This window comes from Lithobates pipiens, unplaced genomic scaffold (genome assembly GCF_037356315.1).
Source record: "Lithobates pipiens isolate NorthernLeopardFrog02 unplaced genomic scaffold, aLitPip1_a1.2 Scaffold_13, whole genome shotgun sequence".
NCBI classification, from domain to species: Eukaryota; Metazoa; Chordata; class Amphibia; order Anura; family Ranidae; genus Lithobates; species Lithobates pipiens.
The window spans coordinates 446,603,716-446,624,828 of NW_027507718.1; the positions used below are offsets into that span (position 1 = coordinate 446,603,716).

At 39.8% G+C, this 21,113-nt stretch overlaps 1 protein-coding gene across 5 annotated transcripts in view; it reads left to right on the plus strand.

Annotated features, from left to right (window-relative positions):
- LCORL (ligand dependent nuclear receptor corepressor like) overlaps nt 1–21,113 on the plus strand; it is a 140,312-nt gene that overhangs the window by 81,433 nt on the left and 37,766 nt on the right. For 3 of the 5 annotated variants that reach the window (XR_013272365.1, XR_013272364.1, XM_077477725.1), the window contains exon 6: nt 1,940–2,021. Coding sequence is in view for 3 of the 5 variants with exons in the window: in XM_077477725.1 (XP_077333851.1) it covers nt 1,940–2,021 (82 nt within the window). In the remaining 2 variants the exon portion in view is untranslated. Of the gene's footprint in view, nt 1–1,939; nt 2,022–4,354; nt 7,428–21,113 lie in introns of those variants that run through there. The other 2 variants (XM_077477726.1, XM_077477727.1) reach the window with 1 other exon arrangement.

A 21,113-nucleotide genomic window follows, 5' to 3' on the forward strand; every position in this document is an offset into this window, starting at 1 on the left:
TATACTGTGTAAAGCTCACCAGCGGGAGCCAAAATAGTGCTCATATGGTGTAGTATTGCATAAAAAAGGGGGTACATGTACACACGCATAAAAATGGCCATAAAACTTTTCAAAAGAAAACTGCCGCTCCTACTATGAGGCGGCGTCCAGGGAGGGGCCTATGTGCTCAGGTCCTCACCACCACAGCCTTGTGGTAGGAGCGGCAGTTTTCTTTTGCAAGCTTTATGGTCAATTTTTCTGCATATGTACATGTACCCCCTTTTTTTTATTCAATAAATGTTACACAATATGAGCACTATTTTGGCTCCCGCTGGTGAGCTTCTTTACACAGTGTATACCCCATTGGAAATGATCATGGAACTATTGCAGCGGACCCCTTTTTCCACTATATTGTTTAACCAGCTGTACAAGGCTCATTTTTTGGGGAGTTCATAAGATTGATGGAGGGAGATCACTGTGGAGAAACTTCTGACAACACTTTGGATGCAAAATCCCCTGTTTACCATGCTGATATGTCTGGTGAGTGTTCTGACACTCTATATTTACCATTGAAGGTGTTCTTTGGATAACCTAATAGTTATTTGGTGAACTTCCATTAAAGCGCACTATTTGAACTTTCCATCCCGTTGAACTTTTGATCTCTAGTTGGCTTAGTTCCACCACTTGGACACTTTTTTACTTGTTTAATCACTAATTGTATTAATGTTTTCTTGCACTGTACATTGTCCAACAACATGTTATAAATATAGAGGTTGATCAATATATCGGCGGATTTTTGTCTTTTTTTTTTTAATTGGCATCGGCCGATTGTGCTGATTAAAAAGCTAAAAAAAAAAAGCTGATACAGGACTTCTGTAATAGAAGTCAATGCAAGTTGCCTGAAGTCTTCCCATGGAGTGACTTCTCTTATATCTGGGCAGCCTGCTAAGTCTGAGAAAAGAAACATGCATACAATGTTTATACTTATCAGTGGACTTAACTGCATGTGTAAGAGTTCTCAGTTTAACCATTTAAAGTAAAAATCCTATATCTTCTGCTAGAAAATCACTTGGAACCCCCAGAGATAGAGAGATAGATAGATATATATATATATATATATATATATATAATTTTATACATTTTATTTTTTTAGCACATACCTTAGGGAATAAAATAGCGGTTGTTGCAAAATTTTATGTTGGATGGTATTTGCACAGCGGTCTTTCAAACAAAATTTTTTTTGGAAAAAAATACTTTATTTTTTTTATTCATTAAACACTAACGCTGGTCCATTTTTTTCTTTTTTTTTTTTCTTTTTTTTTTTTTTTTCTTCCAAAAGTTTTGATTACTTGTTTTTGTGTATTTAAGATAGTTTTTTTAATCTAAATTATACACAAAAGTGAACTGATTGGAGGTTTGTTTTGTTTAATTTTTAAATGTAAGCCATTTTCTGTATCGCTTAATACTTAAAGCTGCTTTCAAACTGGGGCGGGCATTGATGGTAAAATGCTGCTTTACCGTCATTTTAGCGGCGCGCTTATAACCCAGCTAGCGGCCGATGAAGGGGATGCCCGTGTAGCGCCGCTGCCAAAGCGCTTTACAGGAGCTTCAGGAGCAGTGCCCATTCATTTCAATGGGCAGGAGTGGTGGTATGCACCCAGCATACAATAGAAGGCAATGTGGAACGAATCATCTTTGTTTCCATTGACTTCTATGGGGAAACTCGCTTTGATATGTGAGTGCTTTGGATTACAAGTACTCTCCTGGAACGGATTATGCTCATAATCCAAGGTTCCACTGTATATCATTGTTATGTATCGACTTGGAACACAAAGGTTTGCAGAACTAATGCAGAGAGAATGTAATGGTTATGGCTTAGCGTTATTGTGATCTTTTATGTGTGTCTGACGTAACAAGCAATCTAATCTAGTTTGTCTTTTTTTTTTTTATCTTCTTGCAGAAGATGGGGTTTTGGATCTCTCTGTAAAAAGAAATGGCAGTAGACTAGAAGAAAGCTCCAAAATCAAAAATCTCAAACTTGAGTGAGTAGCAACTTCACTTTTAAATGGAAATTTATCCTTTTACACATCTGACAAACATACTACGTTGTTTTAGATTTCTGCTAAATTGTCCATGTTTCTAGCACCTTTCTGTAATTTTTTTTGTGTTTTTTTATGGAGAGAATATAGTGGGGGTTTTATTTGGGAAAGGGGGGTGGTGGAGGTTCATCCGATGCTCCATATTTTTGTAAAATGTAGTGTTACGCAATATTTATGCATTTAGCAGATAAGGACAATGACTATTAGCAACCCACCAATAGTTCTAGCAGTAACTAATAGTATACAGTATTTAGTTTTAGTTTGATTAAACATAAGCAAGTTACAGTACTGTTATAACTGCTTATGTATGGAATTTGTACATTTTTTTTATATTTTTATTTTCACTGTAAAATCTATATAAAAAAACACCTGTCGTGAGAAAAATTATGTAGCCTGTAACTGCTAAAAAACAAAAAAAATCTTGGTTCCCTGACTGATTACAGTGCTTTGGCTTCAACACTAAATGGTTGTGGCTATTGGATGGGATACATGCACCAAAAAACCTGGCAGGCTGTACACAGCAGCACTCTCCCTCTCACCTGGTGGTGTTCTCCCCACAAAATTTGCCAGACATTCAGATGTCGGAACATTGTTACCTTGCATTTATTCTGTTTATCTGCAGAATAAGGGGATCACCTTTTGCTCTGCATATGTCAAAGTAGAAAAAAAATAGCTTTTTTGCAAGCCAATATTATAGAACATTACAAGTGTGTCTTGTTTGCCCTGCATATAACAAATTACATCTTAGGCCTCTTTCACACGACTGTTCTGTTCAGGTCCGCCTGTCGGGTTTTTCAGGCGGACCTGAACAGATGCTCCATAGACCTCTATGGAGCGTCGGATGTCAGCGGTGACATGTGCGCTGACATCTGACCCGCTCCGATCTGAAAAAGTGTGACGGAGGAAAAATCTACTTTTCCATCCGTCATCGGATCAGGTGACGTACTCTGCGGTCCGTCGTCAGCCGATCTCCCATAGAAGAGAGCGGCGCTCTGAGAGGTCCGTCCCTGCACAGTGTGCAGAGACAGACTTGTCATCTTCCTGCTCAGCGGGGATCGCTCCGTCGAGCGGATATCCACGGGGCGGATCATCACGGTGAAAGAGCCCTAACGGTTCCTGTATGACAGTCTAAAACAAATTCCAAATCCAATCACTGTGTGCTGCCCAAGTCTCAGAAGTAATTAAACAAAAAACTGCCTTTACCTTCCCCGATTGAGCCAAATCCTACATTTGTTTCTCAAATGCTCCCCTCACAGTGGATGGGTTTTGCAACAGAGGCAACAATGTTCACACAAAAAGCAGCCTTGTTGGGTTTGTATATTAAATGTATTGAAGCCAGACATTTTAGCATTTTCAGACAGATGCCAGCAATAGCGACCCCTGTACTTTCTCATGACAGGTGTTTAACAATATTAGTAATGTGATTTAGTAATCATAAATGACAGATTATAAAATATACAGTATATAAAATTTTCCTTTAAATGTGTATGCAGCAATAGTTTTATGATCCAGATTTTGCTATCAAAGAATAGAACAGGTTCATTTTCATCTTGTTAACATGCCATACACTGCTAAATGCTTCAACTCAGTTTTCACACTTGGTTCCTAAATTTTAATATAACCCAGAGTTTGAAAAGACCTCAGCTTAGTTAACTTGTTCCAGCTACCAGGTTTGTTACACTTGTGCTGGTTTCATTTTCTTTTATTTCTGCCCACTAAATCATTTTGTGTATCTTCATGGGTTTTCTAGATGAACTATCCAAATGTTATATTTTCACGTGCGTTTGGGTCTGTGTGTGTTTGGTAGAGCTTTTTGTGATTGTATTGTGTGTGTGTAAGACTCTGTTGCTGCAGCAAATCCTTAAAAAGGGGGTTTACTCTTTTATTACTTGTTTAGCGGTAACGTCACGTTTCTACTAACAAAAAGTTTAATATTAAGGGCTTACTAATTGCTTAAGTTAAAATCATAAGTTTGGCTCTGCAAGCAACTGTCAGCTGGAATAGTATGCACTTAAATAAATATATACTAAATAAAATCTTTACCAGATGTTTTTGAATTCTTGACTGGGTTGCTATAGAAGCCATCGTACGATTGACAGTGTCCAAGCAGACGTGTAAAGATTTCTATAACCTCTAACTTCCACGTTTTGAATAAAAACTTTATCAGAAGCGGTGATGTTACCTAAGCAAGGAGTTTTAATAAAGGAGTGGACCTTTCCATACCTGTATACACGTCTCATGCATCCGTTGACCATCGTTTCATTCCATTCATCCAGGAGACTTCAGAGAGAGAAAGATGACTATTTGGACCGAAGTCCTGAGTTTGCAGACGGTTTGCTTTCAAAAGCATTGAAGGATATTCAACTGGGAACACTGGATATCAACAAAGCAGCCATACTTTATGGCATACCTCAAAAAACTTTACTAGTTCACTTAAAAGCCTTATCAGCAGGCAAGCCTGCAAATTTTAAAAACACAGTTCAAAATTGTAACGATGGGTATTTGTACAAAGACAGCACCGAGACATGTGCTGTTTTTCAAAAAGTCGCCCTGTGGGCCAAGGCTCAGGCCGAGCATACAGAAAAAAGTAAACTTAGTCTACTTGAAACTGCGGAACTGAAACTCCCAACCGCTTCCAGTTACCTCCATCAGTTAACTCTACAGAGAATGGTTGCTCAGTTCAAAGAAAAAAAGGAAGTTTTGCATTGTGAATCTTCAGTTCCCATTGTACAGTTAAAAATTCCTCAGGTACGAGTGAGCTCTGTGCCCAAACCACAGCCCGACCCCTCTGGTCTTCTGGATGTGATGTATCAGGTTACTAAAACCTCGGGAGTTATGGAAAATTCATCTCTACAAAAACTAAAAAACATTCTTCCCAAGCAAAACAAAGTTGAATGTTCGGGTAATCTAACACGTTCCAACGTCGATTCCTATGTTCATGGAGACCTTTCTCCTTTGTGTCTTAATAACAAGAATGGAGTTGGCGACACATCTTCTGACAACCCAGATGATGACCGGAAAGACAAACAGCCGAGGAAAAAACGGGGTAGATACAGACAATATAATCATGAAATTATGGAAGAAGCTATAGCCATGGTAATGGGTGGGAAAATGAGTGTTTCTAAAGCACAAGGAATTTATGGCGTACCTCACAGCACTTTAGAATACAAAGTCAAAGAACGGTCTGGAACACTGAAGAACCCTCCGAAAAAAAAGCTTCGCCTGGAAGACCCTAATTTGTACAATGTTGTTAATTCAGGGACTGGTAACTCCAGAAACAGTAGCACGTCTATGTAGATGTAATTATAAAATTTTGACTACTATTATCCGTGTGTATTGTTACACACTTCTACTGTACACGCAACTGAGTGTGACCTAACATACTCTGCCGAAACGATACAGTTCTTAACCACATTCATGCCTTTAAAATAGATTATTCAGGGTTTTCACTGTGGACTAATTTTTTTGTTGCACACTTACTACTGATACTATGTATTAAGCATTCGTTTTGCTTAAATAGGTAAAAATTCAGGTTTTATAGGTCATAGTTAACAGCAGAAAACAAACTATAGGTAACACTACTTACTACAGTACCAAGGTTTAAATCACAACTTCCGCTCCTTAACTTTTGACAGTGGTAGGACGTTTCGTATTCTAGCTATCGGTTTTTCTACTCATGGTTTTAAAATCCCTCTGGATCACCTACGTGACAAGAGCTTGTGTGGAAGCGTGCAGTATTATTTCAATGCAGAATAAGTGTCCTATCTTTTAGTATCCACACATTTAAGATTTTAAAAAGAGGTTTGGTAGGACACATTAATTCAAGTGTATAATATTAATTAAATATTGTAAAATACTGCATTTTAATTACATCTTTTATGGACAGTTGACAAAACAAAAAAAAAAACACTCCTATTTCAGTAGCGATAGAAAGTCACTGTTAAAGGGACTTGAAAAACTATAAAACAAAAAATATTTAACTTTATGAAAATTATTTATAAACTTTTTTTTTTTTTTCTTTTTTTTTTTGAAAATGAACTATGTTAAATTTGGAATGCAGGTTAGAGAACGCTCATATTGTGCACAAGATGAGCTTAAAACTTGGGTATTTTTTCCCCCCCTCAAGTGTTGTCATACTCATGCAATCAATGAACCTCAATGTAAATGTTTATGTATTTGCTGCTGCCACAGTTCAGAAACCATTTCATTATGGTCAAAGTTGAGTTTCCCCAGACCAATTTTAACTTTTTTGCTAATGACCAAACCTGCAAATTGTTCAGGGTTTTGAATATTCAAAACACCCTTAGACTGAGGTTTTGATTTTTCTATAAAATTTGTGTTTTTTTTTTTTTTTTTTTTTTACTGTTGTAGGATGTAGGTTTGTTTTCTAATTGGTAATCTACCATCACAGGACACTCCATTGTTGTGGGTTGCAAGGCATTACACTGTTTATCTTACCTCTGAAATTCTGACTATTTTCATACATCAAATTTTTATTGCCGTAGCTCTTTGGGAAAATTTGAAAACTACTATGAGCAGACATTATTTTGCACGTATGCACTTAAATTTAGTTTTGTACAGTTTTACATGCATGGGTTTTGGTTACTTAAAGATCTTCTACAGCTAAATGTTACAGTTTTATTTTTTTGCAAAAACGCGGTCTATCTCATGCGCCAATGTAACTCTGTTTTGATTTAAATGTTTTAAATACATAAAAATGTCTTACACAGTTCAGGTAATATCAACTTCCTCAACCTTTGCTGTGAATAAAATATCTGTAAGGTAACCAGACAACCTCTAAGTAGAATTAAATAATAAAAAAAAAGCATAACAGAATTCCTACTATCAGGGACAGTCTTTTAGTAACAGCCGTCACTAATTTTATATCCGTACAGTTTGTAGTATTTATTTTTTACTTCATAGGGATATTTTATCTGTTTTATGCATTGGTGGTATAACACGCAACTTTAAAACACATTCGTCTATATTTCAAGTCCGTCACATTCAAGTACTTTTTTATGTATAATTTAATCAATGCCTTTAGGTAAAACAATCAAATGTATTGCTCACTGCTTAACACAACCGAAGGTAGAGGTAAAACCCTTATTTTATTTTTGGCCTGTTTGAATGTTCTCAAGATCTTTTTATAATGAAAAAAAAGTAAAAAAAACACTAAAAAGAAAAAAAAGCTGTGCCTCTGTTTTTAAGACTACTGATCGGTAAAATTGTTTAAACCATTTCTTGCAGTTTCTGAATATTTTATACTGCATTGTAAATTAACCTACTGAAGATGATTAGGTTTTTATGGTAATATTCCAGTTTGTGTATTTTTTTTAATTTTTTTTTTATTTCCAGACTTTCCATTGTCACTTCCATTTCCAGTAATTTGGTATAACTGCTGTGTGTAGTTGGCTTGACTTTCAAAAGATTTTGTTGACTATAGAAACTTATTTTAGGCAGTGAGTTCTATTTATGCATAAATCAATTGCACTATAATTCATGAATTATTTATTACAATATTTTCTAATGAATTTCCTGTATCTTGTCACGTGATGTTAATGTACTGTAATTGTTTTTCTTTGTGTTTTATAAAGCTAAACCTGATTGTATGGAATTGTTTGGTTAATGTATTAAGTTATAATTTATTATAAAGCACTTCACTGCTTTTCCACATAAATTTAAAAAGAGAATGATTATTGAGCTAATATAAGACGTTAATGGTTATTCTTCACATTTTAAAGAAAAATCTTGCATTTATAACTTTACTAAGGTTTTTTTTTTTTTTTTTTTTTCCGTTGTGCATAGTTTAACCTTTTGTCAGATTTGTGGTTATTGCCAATATCAATGTACAGATGTAGAAGAACGTTTCTCAACTTGTTGCATTTGTATCCAGTATATGCTGTCATGTACGGGTAGAGAAACCTGTTCTTAACTATCCTCAATCTAGACCAATAACACAGCACTGTGCTCATTACTGAGTACTTTTCCTCTGACCTCAGCATTGTATATTATTAAATACAGAATTTTTCAATTTACTTTGTTTCATAGTCAGTGTTTTTTTCTCCCCCCCCCCCCCCCCCGTACATTGTGTGTGTGTGTGTGTGTGTGTGTGTGTGTGTGTGTGTAATTCTTAAAGCTGAACTCCAGGCAAACCTCTAAATACACAAATTAAATGGATTTTAAAAGAACGTTTTTACCTAAAAAGGATTTATATTTCTGTCCATCTAGTCCTGAAATTTACATCACTTTGCCACTCAACACATCCCTGTCCAGAGCAGGAGACCTGATTTTTCTCTGCTGCAATTGAGTTACACTTACGGTTCTTGTCCCCCCCGCCAGAATGACTGACTGGACAGTGAAAGGATAAGTAGCAGACTGACTTTTTGCGCTAGTCTCCAACCAGCTCATCCTTGTTGCCACATGAGCACTACTGATTTTGGGCTCTGCAGTACAAGGGATTGTAAGAAGCTGATGCCAAGTCAAAAAAACAAACAAAAAAAAAAAACCTTTTAGTTATGAATTAGTTTTGTTTTTATATCTGCATGGAGTTGGCTTTAACATGCAACTTCTTCTTTCGTTAAAATTATGATAAAATGCTTACTATACCAGGCTTTAATTTAATCTGCTCAAAAATTACTGTTTAGTTTGCAGCCAGCTATGATCATCTAAGACCAGGAAAAAATGTAAATATTCTATACTTGATTCAGACAAATATTTAAATGCCACATTGTGTTACCACCCATCCTTTTTATTTTATTTATTTTTTCATTCCTAAATATTCCACTTATACAGAGTGCCCTAGTTGCTATAATTTATACCTGTACAGTTTCCCCTTAAAGTCTATTCTTGTGATTGCCTCTCTGCTTTTCCCAGCAGCTCTAATCATACTTAAATTCTGGCCCTAATCATGGGACTACTAGACAGACTTTAGCATATCTGTATGGGGAGGACCTAATGTCCAATGAAGTTTACAAACTCTAAGATACAAAAAAAAGTGGTGAAGGGTCCTCACCAAGACACCCGATATTGGGTGTTTTGGTGATGACCCTTCAACTATGGTCCTTCACCTTCACTCCCGGTTGACCACCAGCCTAATCTTCACTCTATCACTTATTACTTTCCCCTACCAGTCCACCCTCACCTACACTATAATTATGTTCACAATACTTAATTGATGTTATCATTTGAATTTAAATTAATTCCTTTCGTCACATTGCCCCAACTTTATTTTAGTTTATTCACGCATTACATTCTAACTATCTTTACACCAGGAGGGCCCGGATCGGCCCGGACCGTTGTCTGTGGTGGGTGCCGTCTCTGGGCGCTCCCTCTTTGCTCCCGTTATTGATGCTTTCGGCTGGCCTGTCGGCCTTGACATGCTGCCCAGTGCACACATTTGTAAGTTTGCTTGTCTTATATGGGTTTCCTGGAGTTTTTTTTGTTTTGTTTTTACCAATACCTCTCCTACCTCAACTTGGCACACTTGCGTAAATCATTTTTCTATTGCAGATAATTCACATGTCTGCTCCTGAAGAGCGTTTTAAGGCCGCAAAACGCGTCAAGCTACTAGATATCTGGTACAAATTACACATCCATCATGATGTGTTGACATTATTTTTACCTTGATAGGGATTTTAAAAACTATTGATCATGTAGATATTATTATCTTTTTAACATATATACCATATTATGAATTTTGGTGGACCCTTTTACTATTAATAGCTATGATTGCAAACATGTTACCAGTTTAGAAACTGGCACCCTGTTATGGGTGCATTCTTATGCATGTGCAATTCTATGTATGTTAAACATGTTTTTTATGCATTATTAAATTTTTATTTTCCACCATACTGTTCACTTTATCATCAAGGGCTTCATATAAAGTCCCACCCTCCTTGTTTACATTTTTGCTGCATCGCTGTTTGTTTTGTCAGGATTCCTGGCATGATCACCTCCATCCCGCTGGGTAGAAAGAAGTGTAACAGATCCCTCTCCCCCGAGCCTCCTAATTAAAAACAAGAATGGGGGAGGGCTAAATGCCAAGGATTCTGTGGAGGGCCTGGCAGATGAGTCTGCTTCTCAGAAATCTGGGCCAGAAGATGTACAGTTGGTGTCTGCCTCTCAATAGCAGAGGCTTTTGATTGACTCTTACTGAGATGGTTTGCCTTTAAGTTGCCTCTTGCAGAGGTTTCTGACCCCCCCCCCATTGTGCCTCTTTGGGGTCCCCTAGGCCTCCTCGGCCTGCACAGGCTTTTCCCTTGCACCCACTGATGGAACAGATGGTGTATGCTGATTGGGAAAATTTTGACAGGATTTTCGTTCCTCCAAAGAGGTTTTTCCTTTTAGATCCCATGGAGGAAAAGTGGAGCATGCCAGCCGTAGATACGGCAGTCTTTCTTTAAACAAGAACTTAACTTGTCTGGTGGATAACGCACAGGGCTTGAAGGACCATGTTAACAAGAAACTGGAGTCACTATTAAAGGCTTCATTTTCTTTGGCTAGTTCAGCTATTCAGCCAGCTGTCGCAGCAATTGGAGTCCTTAAAGGATGAGGTCAGACGGCCTGACAGGCCTAACCAAGAGGATGAGCCTGTTGAAAGCAGAGCAGATATACAGTGCCTTGCGAAAGTATTCGGCCCCCTTGAACTTTTCAACCTTTTGCCACATTTCAGGCTTCAAACATAAAGATATAAAATTTTTATTTTTTGTGAAGAATCACCAACAAGTGGGACACAATTGTGAAGTGGAACGAAATCTATTGGATTTTTGAAACTTTTTAAACAAAATAATGAAAAGTGGGGCGTGCAAAATTATTCAGCCCCTTGCGTTGATACTTTGTAGAGCCACCTTTTGCTGCGATTACAGCTGCAAGTCGCTTGGGGTATGTCTCTATCAGTTTTGCACATCGAGAGACTGAAATTCTTGCCCATTTTTTCCTTGCAAAACAGCTCAAGCTCAGTGAGGTTGGATGGAGAGTGTTTGTGAACAGCAGTTTTCAGCTCTTTCCACAGATTCTCGATTTGGATTCAGGTCTGGACTTTGACTTGGCCATTCTAACACCTGGATACGTTTATTTGTGAACCATTCCTTTGTAGATTTTCCTGTATGTTTGGGATCATTGTCTTGTTGGAAGATAAATCTCCGTCCCAGTTTCAGGTCTTTTGCAGACTCCAACAGGTTTTCATCCAGAATGGTCCTGTATTTGGTGCATTCATCTTCCCCTCAATTTTAACCATCTTCCCTGTCCCTGCTGAAGAAAAGCAGGCCCAAACCATGATGCTGCCACCACCATGTTTGACAGTGGGGATGGTGTGTTGAGGGTGATGAGCGGTGTTGCTTTTACGCCAAACATATCGTTTTGCATTGTGGGCAAAGTTCGATTTTGGTTTCATCTGACCAGAGCACCTTCTTCCACATGTTTGGTGTGTCTCCCAGGTGGCTTGTGGCAAACTTTAGACGAGACTTTTTATGGATATCTTTGAGAAATGGCTTTCTTCTTGCCACTCTTCCATAAAGGCCAGATTTGTGCAGTGTACGACTGATTGTCCTATGGACAGACTCTCCCACCTCAGCTGTAGTTCTCTGCAGTTCATCCAGAGTGATCATGGGCCTCTTGGCTGCATCTCTGATCAGTCTTCTCCTTGTCTGAGCTGAAAGTTTAGAGGGACGGCCAGGTCTTGGTAGATTTGCAGTGGTCTGATACTCCCATTTCAAAATGATCGCTTGCACAGTGCTCCTTGGGATGTTTAAAGCTTGGGAAATCTTTTTGTATCCAAATCCGGCTTTAAACTTCTCCACAACAGTATTACGGACCTGCCTTGGTCTTCATGATGCTCTCTGCGCTTTCAACAGAACCCTGAGACCATCACAGAGCAGGTGCATTTATACAGAGACTTGATTACACACAGGTGGATTCTATTTATCACTATCAGTCATTTAGGACAACATTGGATCATTCAGAGATCCTCGCTGAACTTCTGGAGTGAGTTTGCTGCACTGAAAGTAAAGGGGCCAAATAATTTTGCACGCACCACTTTTCAGTTTATTTGCTAAAAAAGTTTAAATTATCCAATAGATTTCGTTCCACTTCACAATTGTGTCCCACTTGTTGGTGATTCTTCACAAAAAATTAGTTTTATATCTTTGTTTGAAGCCTGAAATGTGGCAAAAGGTTGAAAAGTTCAAGGGGGCCGAATACTTTCGCAAGGCACTGTACCTTGAGCACTGTTTTGCTATTGATACCTTTTTAAAGGGTTCAATACAGCCAGTTTCTCGTCTCTCCTGTCTGTACACACTCCTGTCTGTGGCTTAAGAACTGGACAGCTGAGCTTCCCTGTAAGAAGTTATCGACAGAGTTCCCCTTTCAAGGGGAACGTTTGATTTGGACAAATGTATCCGAAAGATTTCCGGAGGGAAGAGTTCTCTACTTCCTCGTTTAAATCCTTAGGGACTACTTCCTCAGGTGTCTCGGCACTAAGTCAGTTCCACAGCCAACAAGGCACTAGAGCCAGGGGCAAGCCGCAGGGCCAGAGGAAACCCCGGTTCCAAAACTTTTAAACACAGCACCAAATCCACCTTTTGAGGGGGCACCCCCACTCTATTGGGTGGGGGAGAGAGACTGCTGCACTTTGCGGACATTTTGAGAACAGTGGTTGAGGACGGGTGGGTCACCTCAACAGTTTCTAAGGTCCAGCGTTCCCTCGGATCCTCCAAAGAGAATCTTATTGTTTCAGGTGCTATATCATTTAGTGCATCAGGGAGTGATTTATACAGGTTCCGGTATCCAAAAGGGGTGCTGGGTTTTATTAAAACCTGTTTACGGTTCAAAAGCCAAACTGGGAAACAAAGCCCATTTTGGATCTTAGATCCCTGAACCAGTATCTATTAATCCAGTTCTTTTGGATGGAGTCTGTCAGCTCAGTAGTAGCCTCGCTCCAGATGGAAGACTTTATAGCCTCCAGCAATATCAAGGATGCAAATTTACACGTAGCCATCTTTCAACCTCATCAGAGGTTCCTGCGATTTGCAGTAAAACGTCCTTTTCAGTTTGTGGCTCTGCCCTTCTGGCCTGCCACAGCTCCCGGGGGGGGGGGGGGGTTTAAAAAGATCCTAGCACCAGTATTTGGTCTTATAAGGACACGGGATCTTGTTACTTGGGTACCTGGACAACCACCTGCTCAGAGATCACCCACTACAGGCTCTAGAACAGAGCATAGCCTGCACAGTGCGGTATTTATAAAGCCAGGGATGGGTCATAAATATCGAAAAGTCAGCCTTAAGACCAGCTCAAAGTCTGAAGTATTTAGGTCTGATCCTAGATATGGTCCAGGCAAGGATATTTTTGCTACCTGTAAGGATCTGTGCCCTGAAAGATCAAGGTGCGTCTGATAAGGGATATCAGACAACCCTCCGTTTGGCTCTGTATGAGTCTTCTGGGAAGGATGGTCCTCTGAAGCAGTGCCCTATGGCCAGTTGCATTACAGGGCAATACCACAAGACATCTTGTCTGCTTGGAATGGGAGAGGACAAAGCCTGGATTATCCCATGTTCTTAGCTCCTGGGGTGTGACTAAGCCTGTGGTTGCAGGATCAGAACCTGCAAAAGGGAAGATCCTTCCAGGTATGAAGAGTACTGACCAGATGCCAGGCTCTCGGGCTGTGGAGACACCCTAGAGGGGCTCAGGGGAGATGGTCAAGAACAGAACCTGCCAATCAACATCCTGGAGTTGCTGGCAGTACATCTGGCCCTACGGTCCTGGACGGTGGAGCTTCAGGAGTGCCCTATCAGGGTTCAGTCTGACAATGCCACTGCAGTGACCTATATTAACCACCACGGTGGCTCAGCTCTGAAAAAAGTGAACCACAAAACACAAATTGTACTTCAACCAATGATTACATACAACAAGGCCAGCAGATGGCAAAAAAGTTTATAGAAAAGTACTACCCAGATGACCTAATCACACAGGCCTTTAAGAAACATGCAACCAAGCACTCACCTACCAAAAAGTGTCCCAAAAACTCCACAAATGAGTACTACAATCAGGTTCATCTCCACCTTCAATACACAATTTAAACACATCTCCAAAATAATCTTTAAACATTATGATATTCTAAAGCTGGATCCGATCTTAGCATCATCCCTCCCGCCCAGACCCCAAATCGCCTTTAGACTATCCCGCACAATAAAAAACATTATTGCTCCTAGCAAACTCACATATGCCGCAAAAGAGGTTGTTTCACCTGTCAATCCATCCCAAATGGTCAATCCACCATTACCACACCTAAAGGCAAAACTTTTGAGATAAAATAATTTATCACATGCTCTACTGAATATGTGATCTATGTCCTGCGCTGCCCCTGCGGCCTCCTCTATGTAGGTCGCACCATACGGGCCTTGCGCGTCAGGGTGGGCGAACATCGCCGCCTGATCAAAGAGGGTTGCATCAAACACAGCATTCCGCGTCCTTTCCGCCAGTTCCATGACACAGATTTTAAAAAAATGGAGGTCCTTGCAATTGAGTCCGTCCCCAAGGGTACCCTAACGGTTAATGAAAGGTTCTCCCTTCTTTGCCGAAGGGAGACTTTTTGGATATACCTTTATGGGTTCCCTTTCGCCGTACGGCCTCAATGAAGATATCGATGTTTTCAGCATAACTTCTTAACATATGTTACCCAGACACAAACGTAACCTACTGTTTATAATCCTCATCCCGTTATTACTTCTTGCGCATTATTTCCAATAGTAAATAAATCTGTCAAATAAAATGCTATCACCATGGGGCAGTATTCAAAACATCAGCCCCAAGTACCATATAAGCAGGGGACGGCGCCCCCCCCCCCCCTTTCAATCCACTTATTTATATATACATAGATTACTATTGTTATATTTTTTTTCTATCACGCAATAGTATATTTAAACAATTAAAGAAATAATAATAATTTTTATAACAAAAATCCCCCCCTTATATATATATATAATATATAATTTTTTTTAATTATTTTTTTCATATTCCCCTTTTCCCCACTTGTTTTTTCTTTTCATATTTCAATTTTTAAATTTTTCAATAACAATTTGTATTCATGTTTTAACATGCTTTCACATTTTAATATATTTTTTACATAATTTTCTTTACGTTTTTCCTACTCTTTTAATCTTTTTTTTTTTTTTTTTTTTATATGTATATCCTCCCCACTTCTATATGTACTCATATCAGCTCCATCTTATTGTTATCTGTCCAGCAAACTGTTCCTTACGAGCCTTCATACTGACACCTATCCCTGTCCAATGAGCCTGAGCCTCAGTACGCTTAGTGACACACAAGGGGTTAACCCGATTCACTCTGGTAATCCCCGCCCCTCTACATAACCTGATGCTTATTTCCCTGTTGCCGTATGCCGCTCCAGCTTTGACAAAGCGCATGCGTCCGAAACATGTAAACAGGACAGTGGGCATGGCAAGCGGCATCACACGCAGTGCGGTGCGCTCCAAGCCTCCTATCACGCCAGGCGGACGCCACCTTGTGTCCAATTCGGATACATACCATCCAGCGTGCACTGCACCTCCGCCCCAGAGCCCAACACATCATACGGAGCAGGATTGAACACTTCCCCCTCCCCTCCACTCCACAGGCTCAGCACGGCGGCGCCCCAGTCCAACAGTTCATCCATCTATAAAGTGAGTGACTTCTGGAACACAGTTCCATCTATTTGCACTGGCTTATAAACTTTATTGTTTCCCCCTTCTTTTGAGAGAGGATTGTTCAGTCACCAAGTTATTATGTGCAGTTGACTGTTAGCAGTGCAGCCTTGTTTTTGTTCTTATCATCTCAAAGTCACAATTGAAAGACCCGAGGGGAACTTATCACCAAGCATCTGTCATTTTACATTCTTTATGATTGATGGATTTTATGCTTTTCAGATACCAGGAGGATCGGATGTCTGTTTTTTATATTCAATAAATGACTTTTTAAGTGGTTTTTTTTTTTTTCATACTACACCACGAGTTTCTTTGATGCACTGTTTTTTGATTATTTTCTGCACTTTTTTCCACCAAGTCCAAAGTGGGTTAGCAGCTGCACATTGAGACCAACCACAGGAAATCTTCCTAAATAACAAGTATCCTACTATATGGATAAGCGTTTTCTACAAAGGGACTATTCATTCGTGCGCCAATTGCCTTCTTTTGTTGATGTTGAACCACATACTAGCCTGGGTAGAGACATTTGCCGGTTCTAACAGCGAGGGTAGGGAACTGGAGGGCAGATCATCTCGGCCACTAACAGATCTGCCCAGGGGAATGGTCCCTACACCCGAGGGTGTTCCAGGAAATCTGCCAGTGTTTTGAGATGGCCAGTCTGTCTATTGGCATCCAGGTTTAACAAGCTACATCCGTTTGTGTCCTGAACAAGGGATCCTCTGTCAATCGGAGCAGATTCTCTGGTAGTTCCAGGGAGTCTGTACTCCCTGGATATGCTCCTCCCCTCCTTCCATATTTTTTACGAAGGATGCTGAAGAGGTGGTTCCAGTCATTCTGGTAGCACCAGCCTGGCCCAGAAGGCCCTGGTTCCTGGAGATTGAGATTTTGGCAGTAGAAGGGCCATGGATCTACTGTCTCTCAAGGTCCTATATTCTACCCCAATTTACAGTCTCTAAATTTGACGGCATGGCTATTGAAGCCAGCATGATGAAGGATCGTGGCATCTTGGGACCAGTGGTGTCTACCCTAGCGCATGTTAGAAAAGCAGCCACTAGGAAGATCAGGAGGTCTGGAAGTCTTATATTGCTTGGGGTGAAGCCAGAAAATGGCATCCTCTGAAATATGTGAGTGTGGGAGAATTCTCTCTCTTTTACAGTCTGCTGTGGAAATCAGATTGGCTTTGAGTTCAATCAGAGGTCAGATTTCGGCCCTGTCTGTATTCTTCCAAAGACCTTTAGCCTCCCATTCACTGGTCCGAACATTTATGCAGGGGGTAACTTGTTCCCCCCATTATGTCGCTTATGTGGCCTTGGGACTTAAATTGGGTGCTGTCTATGTTGCAGAAACAACCACTTGTGCCTATCAAGGAAATTCTATTAGTCTTGCTGTTATGCAATCTAGCCTTCCTGATGGCCATCACCTCGGCTAGAAGGGCATCGGAATGTGCCCTTTCATGTAAGGAACCATAGCTAATTCTTCACCACGACAAGGTGGTGTTGCGTCCTATTCCATCGTTCTTACCAAAGGTGTTGTCGGCCATTCATTTAAATCAGAACATTGGTTTGCCTTCCTTTTTTTTTTCTCAGCCTCTTTGGCAGAAGAGACTGCATTCCTTTGGACATCGTCCAGGCAGTATTTGTCTAGATATGCGGAGATCCGAGGATCAGACTCCTTTTTTTTGTTTTACCAGAAGGACCCAAGAAGGGGCAGGCAGCTTCCATCGCCAATTGGGTCCGTCAGTTGTTCATTCGGGCCTATGCTCTGAAATGTAAAGCCCTTTAGGGTGAGAGCTTCCAGGGGTGTAGGTACCTCCCCTGGGTTTTTCGCCATCAGGTATCTGTAGCTCAGATTTGTAAGGCTGCTACCTGATCTTCAGTGCATATGATCACAAAATTGTATCAGGTGGATGTTTGAGCAGCTGAGGATTCGGCTTTCGTCGCACTGTACTGCTGGCTGCCATATAAGGTCTGATAGCTATTATTTGGCAGGGGGTCTCCCTCCCCCTCGAGGCTATTGCTCTGGGATGCCCCCAGTAGATAATGAATATTAGCCTAGCTCTGTGTCCCGTTATGTACTCAAAGAAAAGGTTTTACAGGTAAGTATGATGAAGAAAATCTTTTTTTTTTTTTTTTATTCATGAATACAATTATGATAGGACAACACTAAAGAGATTTATATGTGCTTATAGGGTTCCACACTATATAGTTAATACGTTTTAACACTGTTCTAACAATAGGTTAAAGATTTCAAAGCTGGCTTCCTGCATTGTGTAGAAATTAAGAAACTATCTTTGGGCTTTATATTGGAACAAATGCTCATATATTTTTTTCAGAAATGCTTGCAGTTGGCAATAACTTTCTACTGAGAAACATCTTAACTGCTTTCTGACTGCCTCACGCAGATATACTGTGGCAGGACACATATAGGCAGAATTGTGTACCTGTAAGTTGCCCTTTGAGAGGCGGCTTGAACATGGCATTTCCTTTCATAGTGTGCACTTGCCTAAATCCAAAGCAGCAGGTGTTATTTCTCTCCACTTTCTTCTTCCTATATCATCATTAATCACTTCTCTCTGCATGACTGGATGCCAGACAATCTTGTGTGGTGGCATCAACCTCCACACTCCAGCACAAAGGTGGTGATTGCTAGCCTCAGCTGTGCATGTTTCTCTGTGTATAGAGGTGGGTGTGTCCATTCCCTTCACTCAGATCTCAAATTACACTGCGCTTTGTACTTTATGCTGTGTGGTGTGTGATGTTGGATCCCTGTGACCTTTGCCAGAGGTGTTGCCTTTTTTTGCACTGCTCTAAAAACCAGGGCATACAGAGACATTTTTTCCATGTGCCCTTGCAGAGAGCTGCTTTTTTTTTTTTTTTTTTTTTTTTTTCCTTCTTATGCAGAAACTCTGCACCTGGGCCCATACTATGGACTTTATGTATATATTAACAAGTAATAATAAAAAAAAGTCCCTGACCTTACTAGATGCATGTTCTTTTAAAGTGTTTAATTCTGTAATGCATGCTTCTGTTAGATTTAAAGATATTCTCCACAGTGCCTATAGCTACATGTTGAATGAGGGCTTGTGCACGCAGCGGCTGCACAGATACAATCGTATGTCAAAGATTGACATGCAGGTGTGCAGACCTGAAGAGACTTAATATAAACAAAAAAACATTGCCCGTTTGGAGGCAAATGCAAGCCATCCAATTTATCACAACTATGTGATCAGAGGGCCTACCTAAACAATTCAATTGTATCCATTGTGGCAAATGCTTGCAAGACATATTTGGTAGAGCTAAAGTAGATTGTACAATCAGACTTAAACTCCTCAAAACCGTCAGGGGTGCAACACTTGTCAAACACTCATTGCTCTAATCCACTCAAGTAGGTTAAAGTAAAGGCAAAACTTTTTTGGGGTTTTGGAAAAACCTGCACGATTCTGGATAAAATGAGAATCACAATTTTTTTTTTTTTTTGGCTTAGAATAAAGATCACGATTCTCGCAGCGTATCTTTCATATTCTACAAAAAAAAACTGAACTAACTTTATTGTTCGCTATTTCTTTTTCTTTCTTTTTTTTCTTTTTTTTAATTGAAGTGTATTTTTTCCCAGAAAGTTGTGTTTAAAGACCGCTGCACAAATCAATGGGAGTTATTTACGAAAGGCAAATCTACATTGCACTACAAGTACAGAGTGGACTTGGACGTGTAGTCACGGTAAATCTGAGGGGTAGATCTGAAATGAGGGGAAGTGCTGCTGATTTTATCATCCAATCATGTGCAAGCTAAAATGCTCAGACAACCACAAGCAAGACAATCAGAAGCAGAGGCATGATGGGACGTGTAGTTGTGCAACAGCTAGAGGTCTCTGCTAAAAATGATGGATAGATAGATCTATCTATCTATCCAGGATTTATATAGCGCCAGCAATTTACGCAGCGCTTTACAATATAAAAAGGAGACAATACAGTTACAATAAAATACAATAAAATACAAGAGGATTAAGAGGGCCCTGCTCAGAAAAGCTTACAATCTAAAATATATATATATATATATATATAAAAAAAAACGGGCGTTTTATAGTGCTGCTGTTTTTAAAACGTCCTGTGCGCATGAGCTCTCAATGCTGAGGAATGTTGACAAACATTTGCAGGTTTTTTTTGTTTTGTTTTTTCACTGTTTACATAGAATCGGAAATGGCCGATTAGGATCATGAGGGGAGTTGAATCACGATCGTGGTTTTTTTTTTATTTTAACTATTGTGCAGCTCTAGTTTTGGTTAATGTGAAGAGGAATTAGAGCCCCTTTCGGGTTTTATTGCTGCCTGTGACCCTACTCAGGAAGTTCTTGCTCTCTATTTGTCCTGTGTACTGTTATCACTAAAAGTAAAAACATCCCAAATCTGGGGTTATCCCCAGAACAGTAATAGTGGAATTATTTTCTAAACAGAATATTTAGTTTTGGTGACATCCCAGGATTTCCTCACTTTGGAGGGGTTTTCTCTCACTTCCTGTTCTGGCTGTGGGACATGAATTAAAGGGAAATCTCCTCAATGGGGCATAAATGCCAAAAAAACTGACAGGTTATGACCCTACCTTGCTCTATCCAAAATGGAAAAACTTAATTTTTGTCTTTTTAGTCTTTTTTTTTATTTTTTTTTTATTTATCTTTTAAGTTTTGGATAAGGTGGAGAATGATTAAAACATCTGTCAGGTTTTTATTGCTTTCTGTACCTCGCACAGGACAAATAAAGGAGATTAACCCTCCTCTATTTGTCCTGTTTACCATTATCTTTGAAAGCAAAAGTAAAGAAAATCCCAAATTTTGGATTGCCCCTGGAAAGTAAGAAGAGAAATTTTCCAATGCGGACACTGGTTCTGGGGGTCCCCTCTCGCTTCCTGTCAATGGAAAATGAAATTAAGGGAAATCTCCCCAATGGGTCACAACTGGCCAAGAAAGCCTGCTGGGTTATAACACTTCCATACTCAAAATTTCAAATCCTGAGCTACTAGCCAGGATAAAATGATTGGCTTCTAATAGGTACTGTATACATCAATACTGCCTTTAATAAATATGCGCTATGTACCGAGTGCATGATTGAGGGGTGTGCTACTTACTGAGTGCAGGGCTATGTACTCCTAAGTTCTCCCCCAGTACAGAGCTCACCCCCCCCCCCCCTCTCCCATTCTAGGTCAGAGCTCTGCTCCTTGCACATCCTTTGAAAGAATAGGGCTGCTGCACAACCTGCCCCTGGCAGCAGTCTGCATGGATAAGAAGGAGCTTCTGCCATGGAGCTGGCAGGATCCTTCTCTCCTCCTTGCAAGGCACCTTTTATGCTGATG